We start from the raw sequence: 17,613 nt of genomic DNA on the forward strand, positions 1-17,613 counted from the left end.
GTATCGCAGGCTCTGATGGACCCTGCCTTTTTATCTTCTTCTGCCTTGGGACTCATGGTGGGAAAACTGGCTAACATTCTCTTGAAATAAATTAGGCGGCGATGCCTCTCACCAGGTAAATTTTGAAATTCGTCTCTAATATCCCCAAGGCAAGAATCTGATCATATTTTTTTTTCACCTATTAGGCTCGCGACTGCCCCAAGAAAGGCACCCCTACTTGGTATGTGATACGTTTCCTAATCCCTTGATATCGTAAATGCTGATAATTTGTCAATAGCTACAACTGCGGTGGTATGCGATGTTTGATCTTGTTGTGATTGCTTATCTCTTGTACCTTGTACTGATCTGACTTGATTTCTGCGATTTCAGGACAGGGACACGTCAGTGAGTCAATTCCATGCATCCCTTGTTGCCCTACTTGACCCAGGAAGACTAACACTCCTTGTCACTTTAGGCCGTGAATGCACTGTAGCTCCCAAGGAGAAGTCTTGCTACCGCTGCGGTGGTGTCGGCCATATCTCTCGCGAGTGCCCCCAGACTGGCACAAACGAGAACTTCCCTGCTGGATCTGGTGGTCAGGAGTGCTACAAGTGTGGTCGTGTTGGCCACATTGCTAGGAATTGCACCCAGGGTGGCAGCTACGGTGGATTCGGCCACGGTGGCGGATACGGTGGTCGCCAGCAGACCTGCTACTCTTGCGGTGGCTTTGGTCACATGGCTCGTGACTGCACTCAAGGCCAGAAGTGCTACAACTGTACGCTCCCAAGTCTAGATTGACCCCCTCTTCATGTCTTGCGCATATTAACGATTCATCCCTAGGCGGAGAAGTCGGACACGTTTCTCGTGACTGCCCCACAGAGGCTAAGGGCGAGCGGGTTTGCTACAACTGCAAGCAGCCCGGCCACGTCCAGAGCGCCTGCCCCAACAACTAGTTGACGTACCGTTGGGTCATTTGTCTTCATTTGCAGCTCCATTGTGCGTTGAACCAGGGTACGGGGATGTTCTCCTTAAAAATATCCAGCCCGTCCTCTTCGTGACGATTTGCTTTCCCGTTTGCTTCGAACCCTGTCGGCCAAAAAAAAATATAACAGCTTGGCTTATGAACTCCTGGTTCTTCAATGACTTACTGCCCTTTTCTCTCTTCGGTTAACAAGATATCCCCCCAAAGATATCCCTGTACCATTTGAGTCATACTTACTTACGACTGCTTGCTTGTCTTCACGAACCCCCAAGTCACAGCAAAGCAGGGCGATTGATGTTTTCACGACTGAACAAAAAAGGTGGCCTAGGTTGCGGGTGGATGGATTAATGTGATTGATGGATGGATGCTCTTGTGTGTAATGCGGAAGACCCAGGGAAATAAAAAAAGCGCCCAAAAATGAAAAAGGAAAATGGGGAGAGATTTTTTTTTTTTTTAAAAAAAAAGGAGAGGGGGAATTTTGTCCGCGACGTCTAGCTTTTGAAAGAAAAAAAAAAAATACTTTTTTTGATTCTACACCTTTATCCTTTTTTTTTTTTCCTTTGCTGCACTTTCTTGGAGATTTAAGACGGAATCTGGGTCTTGAAAATCTCGAGAGGTGCTCAGTAAATCACTGACGACAGGAAGAATGCTTTTACGACTGTTTCTCTCCCGGATGGACCGGTCCATGCTCACTCCAACTGATTTGACTCTCATGCCAGTTCACCACTCATGCAAATTAAACTGGCGACATTCGGATAGGGGGCTTGTCTTTTTGATTCTCAATCCATGCATGCGGACATATTCTGATTTATTAGGTCTCAAGTGAATGACATGAGACACACACACACACACATATATATATATACATACACACAAGTAGGTGCTGTTAACAGTGCCGGTAACAGTTGAACAACTGTATAATCCAACACGGTTGTGATGTGATGGCTGCTCTGGCCCCGGCTATGTATGCAACATTCCATATCCTATCTATGAGCTACAACTGCACATCATGGCTCTCTTGAATCGAGGAACGTCGCCGCAGAACCGGTCCTCTTCTTCATTGTTTAGGCCCCATGCGTCATTAAAGGGGTTCAGAGCCATTTGCATGACCCGGTCCAGGATTTGGCGGTCTCCGCGGCGTTCTACGCGGTCGATGATTTCGTCGAGAATCCAGCCACGAGGGAGGAACTGGGTTGGGAGAGAAGAGGTTTTGTTAGTTGGGTTGGGTTGGGTTGGGTGAGGAAGAGATAGATGATGTGGGAATCAAGGTGGGAATCAAGAAGTACGAGGTGAAAGAAAGAAAGAAAGAAAGAAAGAAAAAAAAAAAAAGCCGGGGTATTTTAAAAAAGGAGAAAGTGCACATACATTTGGATTAACATTTTTCATAGCGTTTTGTCGCTTGGAGTCGTTATCAGCACCCCAGTCTTCGAGGATACGCTGTCTCCAGCTCTCCAGCCATTTTGCGATGCGTTCCTTTGCAGAATCCTCCGTGTATCCGATTCCGGTGAAGCCTTCGGCGTGGAAGAACCTAGCTGCTGCGTTCTTTCTCCCTTCTTCTGTTGCGAGGTCGGCAAGCGAGACACTCGAGAGTCTCCTGAAGAAGTGGTTGAAGTCGAGTTCGAGAGCTTCCAAGGTGTCCAGGATTTGGGAGAAGAGTTCTTGGAAATCGGATTCCCTTTGGGTTTGGAGGCCTAGTCTCTTGCTCATCAGGCGCTTGTATTCGTTCAGGAATACCGCCCGGAATTCATCACCGGTTCTCTCAATGATGGTCTCTGCGCGTTTGACGAGGGCTGGAGCTGCTTCTTCTTTCACCCCTTTTTGTACGAAGGTTTCTTCGTCGACTAGGTCGCCTGCGCCGATGAGTTCCCCAAGGCTTTCCCCCAGTCTCACCAAGTTCCACCAGATAACCGAGGGCTGATTTTTGTACGAGTATCTTAGCATGTGATCATCGTGGTTTGGAGTGTAATGCGGGTCAAAATTGTCCATGAAAGCGAACGGGCCATAATCAAGCGAAAGTCCATATATAGATGTGTTGTCCGTGTTGAGAACGCCATTCATAAAGCCATATGCTTGCCATGCAGCCACCGTCTTTGCATTGCGGCGGGCAATTTCTCGATAAAGCCTTGCGAATCGGTTTTCTTCTACCCCTTGGTGTTCCTGTATTGTCTCCGATGGAATACCCCGAGCAGGATTTTTGACAGCGTCGGCGGGTTCATCCTTACCTACTACTGAGACTGCTCCCGGTAGCGCCTCCCACCCCCCGAAGACTTCTTCAGCAACATAGGTGGCCAGTTTCCGAATCAAGTCTCGGTCTCCTCGAGAGTGCGGAAGGTCGAAAGTTCCAATTCTGAGCCAGGATTCGGCGAAACGCGCGACAATAGCACCAGGTTCAATCCGCTCACGCAAGACTTTCGACTTCGGTAATAGAGTTAGGGATAGTGCTCGAGTAGTGGGGATACCGAGCGCAGAAAGAGCTATCAAGAGTTAGAGATAATGTAAATGTGCGATCCGGTTCTTTTTTTATTATTACCTTCTGATACGACATATTCACGAATGCTGGATCGCAGCACGGCCTTTCCATCCGCAAAGCGGGAATAGGGTGTCTTGCCAGCACCCTTGAGTTGTACTTCGTACCGAATATTTGTCTTTGGGTTTGTGCTTTCAAAGAGACTGATTGCACGCTGCCTACATTTGAGCTTCTTCTTCTAGATCCGTACGGCTAAGGGGATTTTTTTTTTTTTTTTTGGGAAACTTACGCCATCCCCAAGTTGTCCAGCCCACACACCACTATGTTTCGTCAATACTGCGTATTCAAAGTATACTCTCAGATACTAGTAACATACAATTGCCAGCCTAATTTAATAATGTATCAACTATGTGCATATACTGGATAGGAACGGTTGAATAAAAAACATACCTCCGTAGCACTGGGCCCACGGATAAATCCCTCCACTTTCCTCGGACCAGAAGATCTCATTTCCGGAGACAAGGGCCTTAAATTGAGCGGTAGATTCCTCCCCAGGCTTCAGACCCAGGTCCGCCATTGCTTTGGGGCTTACACTCAAAAGCTCGGGATCCTCAGTTGGTTCGGGCCGGACGAAAGTGTAGAGGGCGCCCTTTACCATGCGCGGACCGAGCGTTTGCCTCGGGGCCTTGTGAGAGGTTTCCGGGGTCTCAAAAGCCGGATCGGGGGGAAGTTTTGAGGTGAATACATTTGATCTGGGGAGATCTGCTAGGGATGATAGGTTGGTGGATGTGTCTAAGTTGGGGAGTTGTGAAGCCATTTTGGCCAGACGGCTGCGGACAACCTGTGTTTGAGAGAATGCGGTGCGCAAAGACATAAACGGGGAAAGGAGAGTATTATACTCGGTATAAAAGAGAGAAGATGTATAACCACTATTACTGGACGAGACGAAGGCAAAAAAAAAAAAAAGAAAAGAGGTCGAGTTGTTTCTGCAGAGTTAGTAATGAGTCGAGTCGAGATCCGGCAATCATGTTCGGGACGGATCTTTGTTTTGCTTGGTTACTGTGGATGATATCATGTTCACACAATCCTTGAGATCATTCAGATCAAATTACTACTAAGAAAGAGGTATTTGGATTCTACATCATTTAAGTATTCTCTATTCCTCCTATTCCGGAGGGGATTAATCTGGATTTAGAGAGACTAGGTACTTGGACAACGTACCCCGCCCGCTCTGCCAACGGCTGTTAGACGAGAGTCATCCTCTCTTGATGGATAATTGCATAGCGCGATCAAGACCCCATTTCTTCCTGGATAAATGGCAAGCTGAGAATATGGATCTTTGGAGACTCTTCGCTCCGCAACTGCCGAGACGTGCTCCGTAGTTATTCCCCGCCAAATTCCTGGAACCATCCAGAAAACTAGAGATATATAAGGGCGACGAGGCACCCCCACAAGCTGATATTCATGATATCTCCATGAATTCTAGGCATTGGTCCAGTTTTGGCATCAGAATTGCTATTTCCTACCGAGGATTTCGCCCCTATTCCTCAATATCTGGATATAAAACAACTATGGCCACCACATCAATTCCCACTATCCGGTTGAATGATGGGGTTTCTATCCCCGTGGTAAGCACCTAAGGCTCGTTGATAGGTGGGGATTCTTTTTAGTAACTATGTATCCTATACAGCTCGGTTATGGAACCGGCACCGTCTGGTATAAATCGGCAGACAGCAACATCAACCGTGAATTGGTTGAATCCATCAAAACAGCCATTAAGTTAGGATACCATCACCTGGATGGCGCTGAGGTGTACGGCACAGAGCCGGAACTTGGCGTCGCAATCAAGGAAAGTGGTGTCCCAAGAGAGAAACTGTTTATCACGACCAAAGTTCTCGTTAATATTGCGGATATTCCCAAGGCGATTGACACAAGTCTGAAGAAGCTCCAGCTGGATTATGTTGATTTGTATGTGTGGTTCATCCGAGCCGATGTTCGTGTATATATTAGCTATGGTCAAAAGCTGACTAGGTCGGTTCTGATAGGTACCTGATCCACTCTCCTTTCTTCGCCAAATCCCCAACAGAGCTTCACGATGCTTGGGCTGCTATGGAAAAGGTTAAGGAAGCGGGCAAGGCCCGATCGATTGGAGTATCGAACTTCTTGCCAAAACATTTGGAAACACTTTCGCAAAATGCAAACATCACGCCATCGATTAACCAGATCGAGTACCACCCTTACCTGCAGCACGGTCCTCTGGTACTGTTCCACGAGCAAAAGGGAATCAAAACAGCCAGCTATGGCCCTCTCACGCCTGTCATTCGCGCCCTAGGAGGTCCACTCGACCCCGTGCTTTCGAAGCTGGCCCAAAAGTATGGTGTGGGAGAGGGAGAAATCCTTCTGCGATGGTCGTTAGATCGTGGAACGGTCTCTATCACCACCAGCGGCAAAGAATCTCGCCTCAGTAGCTACCTGACCGTCCTGAATTTCCAGCTAACCCCGGAAGAGGTAGATGAGATCTCCAGGGTGGGCGACAAGAAGCATTTCAGAGCATTCTGGAAGGATAAATTCGCGGCAGATGACCGGTCGTAGGATGAGAAATAACGAACAAGAGTACCACAGCGACAAATTTTCATATATTAGTTGTACGACGGTAGAAATAGTCTGACTAGATTTGATGAGTAGTAAAGACATGCTCAGATACATACTCGACTGATTCCACTTGATTTCATGGTTGTGGTAGTAGACATTGAGAGGACGAGTTCGTTAATGCAGGTACCGCCAGTTGACTGCATGGAAGGAAATAATTATCATATCATCGTATTCAAGAACCGATGACTGGCTCGACCTGTGAGAGGATACGAAACAAAAGAGTCGGACGACAGGTGTATTGTCCATATGTACTCGGTGTTGTTGGAGTGAGCCTACATATACCACGTAAGGCACTGCCAAGCGTCTCTCCGCTTCACTCCCCCAGCCCGGATACTTACTCGCGACTCCCGCCGTTCCTCCAACGAACTCGTGTTCTAGACACAACTTCGGAGGGGGATTGCTGTCTCCCTCTTTTGTCTGTTTGTTTCCCCCCCTTTTCTTTCTTTTACCATCTCGCGCAAAGCACCTCGACAAACGTACGGCGCCAGAGCCTTCAGCCCCCATGGCCTCAGGTGTTTGGTAGTAGCTTCTCACCTACCACCACCACCACCACCCATTGGTCGATTGTCGCCAATCCTTTCGCGCGGGTGACAAGTTTTTTTTTTTTTTGTTTTTTGGCTTCCGATACTTACGTTGGGCATCATTATATCTCCTACGAGTCTTTGCGCTCGAAAGTGTTGTGGTACTGGTTCGGGGATCCTGGCTTTCGACCTCGGATATCGTCGTCTCCGTGCGCGCTTGTTTGGTGGGACGAGGCCCAGCGTCTGTATTTACTCTATGGTCGGGCGATACCTGAGATCACGACCACGATACATTACGGCAGAACACTTGAAAGGGGGGTGGGGGGAAAGTCAACCGGGGTTGATACAGCTTCAACATTCACCCACCTTCGTTGCGCGATAGCATCATTGGAGTTACGCCTTGATAAGTTCAATAATTCGTTTGTCCGTAATTTTATTGGTACTTCTCAAGCCAAATTTGACAGCTGAAAGTGACGAAACAAAGCGAGACAACAAAAATTACAAATAAAACAAATTTCTAGCTTTCAGTGAAGCTCTTTTTCTTCACTCAATTTCCTTCAGGTCGCGGTGTCTATCGGTTACGAAAGACTGCGATGTCGGGGAACTGGCCAGCTCGCTCTACTGATAATGATATAAGGACCCCCAAACCTACGAGCAGACGGCCATCCCAACCTGAACAAGACCCGATTGACCGGCGACTGAAGCGTCTCCGAGAAGAGGTCCTCCCCCTTTACCCTTTCCTCCTCACCGTTCCCACCGATGTGCCTTTTCGCCTTGGAAACCGATTCGTGAATAATTGGGCAGTGAGTAATGACGGGCCATTTGCTCCCGAGGAACAACAACTTCAGTATATGACATTTTTGACTCACGAAGAAGGCGATTCTCTACTGGTAGCCGTGGGCGACTGGTCCGACGGGACAGGGAGCGTCATGGCCGATCCGCGCTCGCGACCGCAGAGTGCTGCGAGCACGCCGTCCAGCAATTCAATCAAGAAAAAAATTAGCCTAAACGACTATAAGAATAAGAGGAAAAACGGTGCCCCGACCTCTCCTTTGAGCCAGGAAACTGTCGGCCAAAGCGGCTCTACCACCCATAACTCCCACGACAATCAACGCATCTCCAAGCCTAGTTCGATGAACGACAGCCATCACAAACTCCCGCAAAAAGCCCTTTCTCCCAATTTCTCAGCCCAATCGGATTCCGAGCATGTAGACCGCAAACGGCCTCCTGACCGAGACCATGATCGTTACGGCCAGCAGGGTAAAGATGGAACTATGTCAAAGAAACGAAGAATATCACCTGAACGCGCAACGAATTCTCATAAAGCCGAATCCTCTCATGTTAACGGTCTCCCTGCCCTTTTATCTCCTACCCTTCCCCCGACTTCAAACGCACCTCGATTGCCTCGACTGTTGTCTCCGACTCTCCCACCGGACCTTGAGAAGGAATTGGCTAGACTGGGTGGTGAGCCGGCGGTGACGGACTCTCGACCGGATATTGCTGTAAATAGTGACATCTTAAAGTCGAAAGCACAGAAACCCAAGGCACCTGCCCGCGGAGCGCCGCAAATCGAACGAAGCCCCCCAGCAGGTCCTCCGCAACCGCAAAGTAAATCGTCGGGATCGGGATCGGGGTCGGATAAGAACGCGTCAACTGGATTGGAAACTTCGAAGTCTGCATCGCATCCAACTTCAAAACATGATCTGCAATCTCACCCAAATGGCAGGCCACCGCTACCCTCCAGTTCAAAAAATTCTCACCCTCCTATATCATCAAAGCAGCACCTAATTGTGAAACTGAAGTATGGACGGTCAAATCGAAAGCGTGTTGAGGGCCTCCTCAAGTTTTCTGGCAAGAAGAAACATGCACACCAAGGCTCCCCGATGAGAGACACAGTTGACCACGAACCGTCTCATGCTACAAAATCTGAGCAGTCGAAAAATTCAGCATCTGATCACCCCAGCAAGATGATTCGCTCAGAGAGAAAGGTCAAGCATGGGGCGAACAGCCATGTTAACCATCAATCGTCAAAAGATCGCTCGAAAGAGCCAAGAATACCTAGCTCGGAAAAGCCTCAGACTCCTGTTCCAACCCACACGCAAGAAACGACGAGATCTATCTCGATCACACCAGCAAAGGACCTCAAGCATTATTCTTCGCGGTCTGAACCAGCCAACCATGATAGAAAAGAGCATTCTCAACCAGGTGTCCGCAGTACACCTGGAGAGTCAGCCTCTGGCGCTGCTGTTACTTCTACTAAACAATCCCCGCCCCAGTCGAACAGCGCAGAAAGAAGTGGAGAGCGTCGAGCTTGGAAGGAAGAGTACCAGAAGTACGGAAACCTAGGTAGAGACTTGAAGCATGCTGCGGAACGGCACACAGCGAGAGACAACGTGACGAGCGTCGACGAGAAACTTGCCGCTGCAACCGCAATCGAAGCTATTATCTGTTTTATTCTCGCATTCATTGCTGATGACCAGTCTAAGGCGTTATCCCGTCAGGTCGGTGATTCGACCACATGGCTATCCATCATTGCATACTGGCGTGTCGTCAAGAAACATAGCTTTCATTACCCCACGCTCTACAGTCTTTGCCTGATTCTCGGCGCTGTCTCTTATGATACTATCCATGCCCACGATCTCGAGCGCCTTGCTGTCACACCCTTACCTGGGGAACATACCCCGGTTCCCACTCCCGGGAGTGACGGTCATTCCGTCATGTCAGACGAGAGCAAAAGAAGCCTGAAGGATTTTGTCGAGCTCAAAACTCGACTTCCAGAGTTCTACAGAGAATCACAAAAGTTGTGGTCTGAAGGGTCCCGTGCCTTCTCGGAAGATACCCTCTCACGCGAGTTTCCTCATACCTGGTCGAAGCGCGCGAGGAGTTACTCCGAGCAAGGCAGGAAGCGCTTCAAGCCAGGGAATTATTCCGGCGAAATTTACCTGCCGATTGGAAAGACGAGCACACCCCTCGAAATCATCCGCTTCAGCCACGCCATTCTGAGAGAGTGGTGCTCGAAAGAAGGTATAGATTGGACAGGGAGACTTGATTTATAAAAAAAAAAAAAAAAAAGCAAGCAAGCAAATAATCTTTTTCCATAGCCTTCTTTCGAAGCCACCCCCCTCTCTCTCCCTTTCATCTATTAAATTTTTTTTTTTTTTTTCTCTTTTTTTTTTTAAAAAAAAAAGCAAAGGGGAAAAAAACAACCTCTCTCCTATACCAACTTTCCGGTGGGCTACTCTGCTTTGTCTAGGCGTCTATGGGAAATGGGAATTAATATTAGTCACATACATACATACATACATACATATGTGAAGGCAGCTGGAGGCGTACAGGCTATTATTGCATTTCTTCTTCCTCCTCCCTCCGCCCCTTCTCTCTCTCTCTCCCTCCGTCTCGCTCTCTGTCTCTGTTTTTAAAGCACTTCTTCTTTGTTGCTTTTCTCTTCCTTTTTTTTTTTTTTTTTTTTTTTTCCCTTCCAAGCTAATGTCTCCTGAATTGTTTTCTATCTATGATACCACGAGCTTATATACTTTCTTCTTCTTTATCTATCTAATAAAGGTTGAACTGGGCTGAATGTATTTTATAATTATTTGTACTCTGTGTCTTCTCTCTAATGGGTGCATATATATATATATATATTCGTCAACGGGCAGATAAGCTAAACAAGCAGCTTATTTTTGGATCATGACCTTTTTTGAAATATGTAGGTAGTATGCACGTGGAATGAATGGGGTGTATACAGTATACCATTATGGTATATTAATATTATATTATTTATATACGTGTAGTTATATCTGTTTTAGGATTATGGAAACGAAAGAGAAGAAAGGATCTTGGGATATGTATGGGTGTGGGTTTCCCCCCAAAAGTTTAATTAATATGGAAAATGAACCAACGTATAAATTGCTCAAGCCTAGGCTATCTCTATAAAAAAAAAAATCCTCGAAGCCATTTCCGTCTTACCGGATAACTCCCCCAGCATAATATAATGCTTTGCTAAATCATCACATGCAGGAGCAAGTGAGAAGACAAAACAAAAACCCGGCAAACACCTATGTCTTTAGATGCGATGTAAGAACGATGTGAATGGATGCAAAGACGGGGTGCACAAGAAAAAAATTTGTTAAATCAGCCATCTCAATTTCTGTTTGGAAATACTCAAGGCTCTGCGGAATACCGCTCTTCGCGAGTTGTATCCTGGCCAAATAGCCAGCCAGCCTCACGACAATACCTGGCTTCCCTACCGTACGTTCCAACTTCACTGCTCCAGCAGATGATCGATGCATCGACAATATCTGCAATGACTCCTTCGATGGAACCAAGTACACTCCAGCCAATTGTACCTGCAATCAGCCCAACGATATATGCGTATACGCTGCCGCGGACTACCCCACCAGAACTCGGTACTCCCAAGCTTCGAGCAGTGCTCACCCATCCCCCAAATCCAAGGGCCAAGGACATCATGAGACGGGCAGCATGGAGGATGAGCTTCGATAACCTATATGAAAGCAGCGGCGAATAGCTTTCACGAGCCCAGGAGAAAGAGCGAGGGTGTAGTGATGACGTAGCTATTGATGGTGCAAGGTTTGTCATCTGCGTGAGGCCACGAGCAGAAGTAGCAAGTGGCTGAGAATGAATCGCAGCGTATGTAAGAGAAAGAGGGTCTGTGAGCGTAGCGATAGGTGCAGGGACGAGTGTATAAGCAAATAAGCTTACGATAGCTGCGATTCGGCTTGGAAGCAAGAGCAGGGGAATGCGGATCAGTAATGATATAAGCCTGGACAGGCAGATGGTGCCGAATAATGTTGTGAGAGAGTGAACCGTCGCTGCCTGAACGATCTGTCTGGAGGTTGGGGCCGGGCTTGCAAGACGGTGGAAGTACCACTGGCTCACTGTTGCAGCAGTGACTGCTCGTTGAATGCCTGCAATTATCCCCAGTGACCATAGATAGACAATGATGAAATAAGCTCCCAGCCACCAGCTGCCAGTGCTAATAATGAAGAGTGCTGATCCCGACAAATGACCGCCGAGAAAGACCCGAGTGAACATGAGCATCCATACCCATGTCCACGAGACGATAAGGACGAGATTACCGAGGCCGAGAATCAATAGTTCGGGGTTGGCGGCGAGGATCCGGCATGAAAATTCAAGGATACTGATAGCCTTCCCTATCGCGTGGCGGCTACGGATGACGTTGTAGATCCAGGCGGTGGCCATGATAAATGGGACGAACGAACCGAAACGCATCACTTTGTCTTGAATACTTGACCCTTGCCAAGTACCTCGGAAGCTGGAAATGAAAGGATATAGAGAAAAGGAATAAAGGATTATTGGGACGATGAAAATGGTAGCGTAAACTAAAGGGCGCACATATGAACGAAGTAGCGCAAGCCACAGCAAAGATATAAATACCGAAACCAGAGTATAAACACCGAGTAGGTAGAACGAGCTGTGGATAGTCAAATATATCGTATCACCCCATTTTGATTTATCGCCTGGAGGCGAGGAGGTATGGAGGTACACGAGGAAAGAAGTGGCAAAAAGACAAGCCAAGGATATTAGGAAGAGCTGCCCCCAAAAGGCATCATGGATTGGGGACTCAATCCCCTCGGGATTTATGGCTGCGGTGTAAGAGCCCTCAGCGGTTAGTGGCCGGGGATTTTCCAGTAATGCCTGTTTACTAGCTTCCTGTGATATGAAGAACGAATCGGTCCCTAGGCCGCCCATCCTTGATTGGGGTTGTTCACGAAATCGTTGAATGGAGGGTGGATCGTCGTCCCCAACACCAGGAGATTCATCATGGTGATCAGCATCGGGATCTGATCTTAATGTATCTTCGAGGTGGATATCAACTAGTTTCCCTCTGGTCCTGCTACTGCTCGCATCCAGCTCGTCTTCGTCGTCAGCAGCTTCTATCACTGGATCAACGAACCATTCCCGTCCTCCGTTATTGAATCTAGGAGCTCGCCAGGCGCTTCTAATTCCTTTATTTTCCCGCTGGGGTATTTCCTCGGGAGCCTTCTGCCCACTCGCGCCAGGAGAGTTGTCATCATCGTCGGTCTCCGAGTCTCTTAGCTGGCTACCTCCAAAATGTCGCCTTGACCTTTGCAGAGCATAAAAATCTGCTATTTCTCGCTCACGTTCCGCTTCGTCATCCTCCTCGTGGAAATCATCGGTGGCACTGTGAAAAAGTGGTGCCTGTTGAGGCGAGTTTCGTGCACCGAAAGCGAAATTGGAGAACTGGGAGGCACCGGGCTGGTAGGGATCGGCTGGTCTTCTTTGTAAAAAAGAGCGAGAGGGAAGATACCGGGAGTTTCCCGGTTGCTGGATTAGCCGACCATGTTCTTTCCTGCGTTTCTCATCCGGGCGAGGGACGATGCGCGACTGAGACTGGGCGAGAAAGCGAGAGGCATCTGGGAAGATAACCGATAAAGTGAGCAATCTAATCGGTGGACGGCAGATAGATAAAACAAAGAGAGCCAATGCAAAAATTCACTTACATTCTGAGAACATCTCTCAGGATCTATTGAAATGGGTAAACAGCCTTTCAGGACTGTTGTGCCCCTAGAATTCTGGGAATTCTAGCTACTTCTCTTCCTGGTACAGCAGGTCAAGCGGTGAGCGCTAGCAGGACAAGCAAGGGCATGAGTCAAATATGGGTCAAGGAAGAGACAGTCTAAGAATAGAAGACTACAAAGGAAGGAATTAGAAGAGGAATATGGAGAAGGATGCCTCAAGAATGGAAAAAGATATCGGACTATGGAGGGGGTCGGAGGTCGTGTGCTTGAATGGAAGTCGATGGGTATGGATGGAGAGGTTGAGATAGCGGGATGCGGCGTCATAAGACGAGGTCAGGGTGATAGCTGACTCATCAACCGGAGTGGTGCTCGATTCAATCCAATCGCTCCGAAGCTCAACAGCTCAGCTCGAAGAACAACTCACATCAACAAGCAACAACTACCAGGCAAGATTTACCTTCCGCAACCTCATGCCCCAATCTCTTCCAGGCTTGGGACAAAGAGATATCAACGGGTTGAGCCCCTAATCAGCGTATTCTTTGGATGTGGCTTTTCATCAAACACCCTTCAGAGTATGAGCTCCATAGTGGTCTAACTTGGCGCACCTCGATTTCTAGAATTCAATTATCCCCTTTATCCTTTCCTCGAGAAGGATAAAATAAAGAGAAAAGTGGCATCCATGTCACAGCCATGGGATTACATTGCTAAACTTGTCTGTATTGGTGATTCTGGAACTGGAAAGTCCAGCGTGAGTTCGCGGAATCAACACTGATCTCATTCATCTATTTGTAATTTGGCAGCAGCGCTGACTCTTGTCTGTTTCCTTATTAGCTTACCATTCGACTGTGCGAGGGGCGCTTCTCTTCAACGCACGATGTTACCATCGGCGTGGAGTTTGGATCGCGGATCGTTCCTGTGGGCCCACCGGCGTCGCGAGATCTGGAAATAGATCCTCAAATAAACCTCCCTAAGAAACTCTCTTCCGACCTACACCCCTCCTCCCTAGAGCCAGTAGATGGCTTAAGGGAGCCTGTCGCTTCTGGGCTGCCCAGCCCCCCTCGAAAGACACAGGAAATCCAGAAGAAGATGAAGCTATCCCTCTGGGATACTGCTGGGCAAGAGACATACAAGTCCATAACCCGGTCCTATTTCCGTGGGGCTTCCGGTGCCCTTCTTGTTTTTGATATTACTCGACCGTCCACATTTGTGTCCTGTACCCAGTGGCTTCAGGATCTGCGACAGATTGCGGAGGAAGGTATTGTGGTTATTCTGGTTGGAAACAAAAGCGATTTGGTAGGAGACGGTTCGGAATCTAACCAGAGACGGGTTACAACCCAAGAGGCGGAGGAATGGTGCCGCATGAATAATGTTGTGCGCTACCTTGAGACAAGTGCGAAATCAGGCGAAGGAGTGGAACGTGCATTCCTTGAAGTTGCGGAGAGAATTTATCGCAACATTGAGGCCGGCAAGTATGATTTGAATGACCGACGAAGCGGGGTGAAGAGCTTTGGTGCCACTGGGGGAACGAACGCCAAAATGCCCAAGACCGTTACTTTGGGGATGAATGACGCAGATAACTGGTCCCAGAGCCGCTGCTGCTAAATTCTATTGTACAAAAGGGGGAGGGGGAACAGCTTTGAGTGTAATAATGTCTTTTTAATTTAAATCCTAATAGGAGCTTCTACCCGGGCAGAGAGAGGTCCATCACAAAATAGACCCTACATTCTATCATCTAGAAATTTGAATAATAATTTTGTAGCTTGTGCAGCCCTTGTCCAACGGTTTTCGTTCCCACCCACCAGCATTGCTAAAACCAAACATAGAATGACACACAAAGACCAATATTACAGCAGTCTCTTTTTTTTTTTTTGAAAATAGAGAAACCGCGAGAGGGGTGATATGACGGACTAATCAAAAGGAAATAACAGAGAAGAGGGGATGAAGAAATAGGAGGGAAAAGATGGCGGATTAGTTGGCAATCCGCCAGCCGCTCAGCCAGTTCAAATGAGCCCACTGTTGGCTTGAACCTTCCATCCCAAACACAATTACCCGGAAGTATACAAACATACCGGTAATGAGAACGTAAAGGACGGTATATACCGCCCCGCGAACCTTGGCGTTCAAAGTCTGGGTAAGCCAATCAATGCAGAAGCCGAAAGTTAGGATGGCGTAATATAGAGCTGGATAGTAGTGGTGAACATAGGTTACTCGTGCCATCATGATGAAAGGTAGATAGTGCAACACCCATCCAATAACTGGATAAAAGCCGGCATAGTGAATATGGTCAACGTCTGCCTGGGAAAGCTCATTATAACCTCGTTGCCATCTCACAAGGTACCAGAGAGTCAAAAAGCCGAAGACGAACAGACTCAGGGTACTGCCCCAGTAAACGACAGGGTTTCCCAAGAGGTAGTATTTGATAATATTATCATCCCAAGAGCACATTCTCAAGCCAACATTCAGGATTGGCCACTGCCAGAATTTCGAGGCGAGGTCATCCTGCTTATCTGGGTCTGGAACCAAAGCATTGTTAGATGTCATCATGGCGACATTTAGATGTACAAAATCCTTGAAGAAGGGGGATTTGTAAGATCCAGGGTCGCCAGGTGGAACTACAATTCGAGGGTTAGCTTGCTTCGAAGTAAATAGGTAGAGGACGGCAAATCATACGTCGATCATTCACATGAGTCTCAACATTCCAATGAGTATAAACGTCGCGAGGCGTATTTTCCTTCACGCATGTGGTTTCGATTTGCTTAAATCCCCACTGTGGAAGGTTGGTATTGCCGGCGCGCAAGTAACAGCCTAATACTGGGTGCCGGAGCCGGAACGCGGTAGTGAGAGTTCGAATCTTGCTTCGGTCCCTTGATGCGGCATCATCAACGACTTCGATCTTCCAATGGTCTTTATCATCTCCAACTGTCATGTTGCCGTAGCAAGAAACTTCGTAATGGCTCTTGGTAATGGGGGCGGGAATGTTGTGGGAATGCAAGTTACGGCCTGTTTGACCATGAATGAGGCGGATAACCTCACCATCACCGATGAACCTCAAGTCTGCATTTTGGTCATATTCGGGCGCTTGTCGGTTGGGATAAATAAACCATTCGTTGTTTGCATCTTTGTGGTGATAGCAAGTGACCTGCTGCTGACTAGATCCTTCAGGGTATGTTTGAACATGGGAATGGAGAAGTCCGCCGCCATAACCCATGTTCTTCAATGTGACTCGAGATCCGAATGCCACTTCTAGAGGGCTATCTTTGCCAACCTGTGTGCCTTTGAGATTTGCTTGAAAGAGTGAACTCATCTGGGCATCTCCCGGGCCGCTGTTCTCTAAAATTAGGAAGTGAAGGTAGAAGGAGAAGAGATAAACCAGAAGTGGTACAATAATCAAGCCGATTACACGTGCCACGAAATGCTTGGCCAATACAACCTGTTGAAGCGTTTAGCATCAAATCGAACAAAGTGCGTAGATCTCCAGAGACTCACATCTGTTACTTTCCGGTCACCAAATTTATTCCAGAGGTCTTCAGCAGTATAGAGGCCGACAATTGCGGTACAGAAGAGGCCAACCCACTTGACGCTACAAACACAGCCAATGCTAATTCCTGTCAAAAATAGCCATGTGAACCACTCAAGAGAGAAGCTAGCATGCTGTAGTCGATGGAACTTGGCCCAGCAAAAGGTCGTGGTAAACGTGAAACAAAGCAGCATGGAGTCGAGCAATATGAATCTGGAAATGGTGGCATATGAGTTTTCGAAAAGTACCATCAAGGTCACAAGCCAGATCGTGGCTCTGCGGAAGCCAAGTTCTCGAGCCGTCAAGTACGCAAGTGGGACACACACAACGCCAAAGGCAGCATTGAACACGCGCATAAATGTGTAATTGAGATCCTCTGGGTACTGTTCGCCAGATTTGAACTCGAAAGATCCATTGTAACCAGCGAGCAGACCAGAGAGACCCACGAGCATTTTGCCCAGTGGCGGATGAACGTCGAAGTAGAACTCGCGCTTCAGGTAATGGGATCCGAACTTTCCAAAGCTAAGACTTGTAAGTTTATTCCAAGATCGCATATATTATTTGGTCCTGGGGGGGTTGCTAACTGTGCTTCATCCCAGGTCACAATGTTCGACCGGCCAATCCGGTACATACGGGTGAAGATTGACAAGAGCGTAAACAGAATAGGGGCAATGATAGGCTCCCAACTAGACAATACGGAGAGGACCGAAGTGTGCTAAGGATCGTACCGGAAAAGTATTAGCCTCTGTGTTGTATCTGAGCAGTTCTAGGAGACGGAAGAGCGAGTATACCTTGGGCTTTGCTTTCTCATCACTGCTCTGGGCAAGATCCGAGGCATTATAGGGCTTCTCTGTATGCGGAACATTTCTACGCCGCACATCAGAGGCGAAATTAGCACCAGTGGTTGATGCAGTGGGTAAGTCGGCCATCGTGGATGAACACGACTTCGGCGCCAACTACTCTAGTGAAAAACA

The 17,613-nt window shown here is 47.8% G+C and overlaps 6 protein-coding genes across 6 annotated transcripts; 3 read left to right on the plus strand and 3 right to left on the minus strand.

The window, feature by feature from the left end:
- Positions 1-1,739: 1,739 nt before the first annotated feature.
- P175DRAFT_0458860 (YdiU domain protein) lies at positions 1,740-4,427 on the minus strand. The gene is made up of 6 exons (XM_040894685.1): positions 3,879-4,427; positions 3,805-3,814; positions 3,718-3,748; positions 3,492-3,642; positions 2,327-3,435; positions 1,740-2,149 (listed from the first exon to the last, which is right to left on the minus strand). Exons 1-6 carry the CDS (start codon positions 4,300-4,302, stop codon positions 1,949-1,951), a joined length of 1,926 nt encoding a protein of 641 aa, XP_040752329.1. The 5' UTR covers positions 4,303-4,427; the 3' UTR covers positions 1,740-1,948.
- A 73-nt stretch (positions 4,428-4,500) lies between these two features.
- P175DRAFT_0501568 (aldo/keto reductase) lies at positions 4,501-6,329 on the plus strand. Its single transcript, XM_040897202.1, has 3 exons — positions 4,501-5,056; positions 5,119-5,396; positions 5,474-6,329. The coding sequence occupies exons 1-3, from the start codon at positions 4,904-4,906 to the stop codon at positions 6,018-6,020; spliced, it is 978 nt and encodes a 325-aa protein (XP_040752330.1). The 5' UTR covers positions 4,501-4,903; the 3' UTR covers positions 6,021-6,329.
- An 865-nt stretch (positions 6,330-7,194) lies between these two features.
- P175DRAFT_0509445 (uncharacterized protein) lies at positions 7,195-9,657 on the plus strand (the record flags this gene model as incomplete). The annotated part of the gene is made up of 1 exon (XM_040898426.1): positions 7,195-9,657. One exon carries the CDS (start codon positions 7,195-7,197, stop codon positions 9,655-9,657), a length of 2,463 nt encoding a protein of 820 aa, XP_040752331.1.
- Positions 9,658-10,484: 827 nt separating this feature from the next.
- Positions 10,485-13,404, minus strand: P175DRAFT_0479402 (uncharacterized protein). The gene is made up of 2 exons (XM_040895392.1): positions 13,105-13,404; positions 10,485-13,017 (listed from the first exon to the last, which is right to left on the minus strand). Exons 1-2 carry the CDS (start codon positions 13,115-13,117, stop codon positions 10,763-10,765), a joined length of 2,268 nt encoding a protein of 755 aa, XP_040752332.1. The 5' UTR covers positions 13,118-13,404; the 3' UTR covers positions 10,485-10,762.
- A 109-nt stretch (positions 13,405-13,513) lies between these two features.
- P175DRAFT_0501571 (uncharacterized protein) lies at positions 13,514-14,839 on the plus strand. The gene is made up of 2 exons (XM_040897203.1): positions 13,514-13,870; positions 13,954-14,839. The coding sequence occupies exons 1-2, from the start codon at positions 13,802-13,804 to the stop codon at positions 14,722-14,724; spliced, it is 840 nt and encodes a 279-aa protein (XP_040752333.1). The 5' UTR covers positions 13,514-13,801; the 3' UTR covers positions 14,725-14,839.
- A 251-nt stretch (positions 14,840-15,090) lies between these two features.
- pmt2 (protein O-mannosyl transferase) lies at positions 15,091-17,568 on the minus strand (the record flags this gene model as incomplete). The annotated part of the gene is made up of 5 exons (XM_040893878.1): positions 15,091-15,734; positions 15,793-16,552; positions 16,609-17,161; positions 17,224-17,354; positions 17,431-17,568. The coding sequence occupies 5 exons, from the start codon at positions 17,566-17,568 to the stop codon at positions 15,091-15,093; spliced, it is 2,226 nt and encodes a 741-aa protein (XP_040752334.1).
- Between the last annotated feature and the right edge of the window lie 45 nt (positions 17,569-17,613).

This window comes from Aspergillus ochraceoroseus (assembly GCF_002846915.1).
Source record: "Aspergillus ochraceoroseus IBT 24754 chromosome Unknown P175scaffold_4, whole genome shotgun sequence".
Classification (NCBI taxonomy): domain Eukaryota; kingdom Fungi; phylum Ascomycota; class Eurotiomycetes; order Eurotiales; family Aspergillaceae; genus Aspergillus; species Aspergillus ochraceoroseus.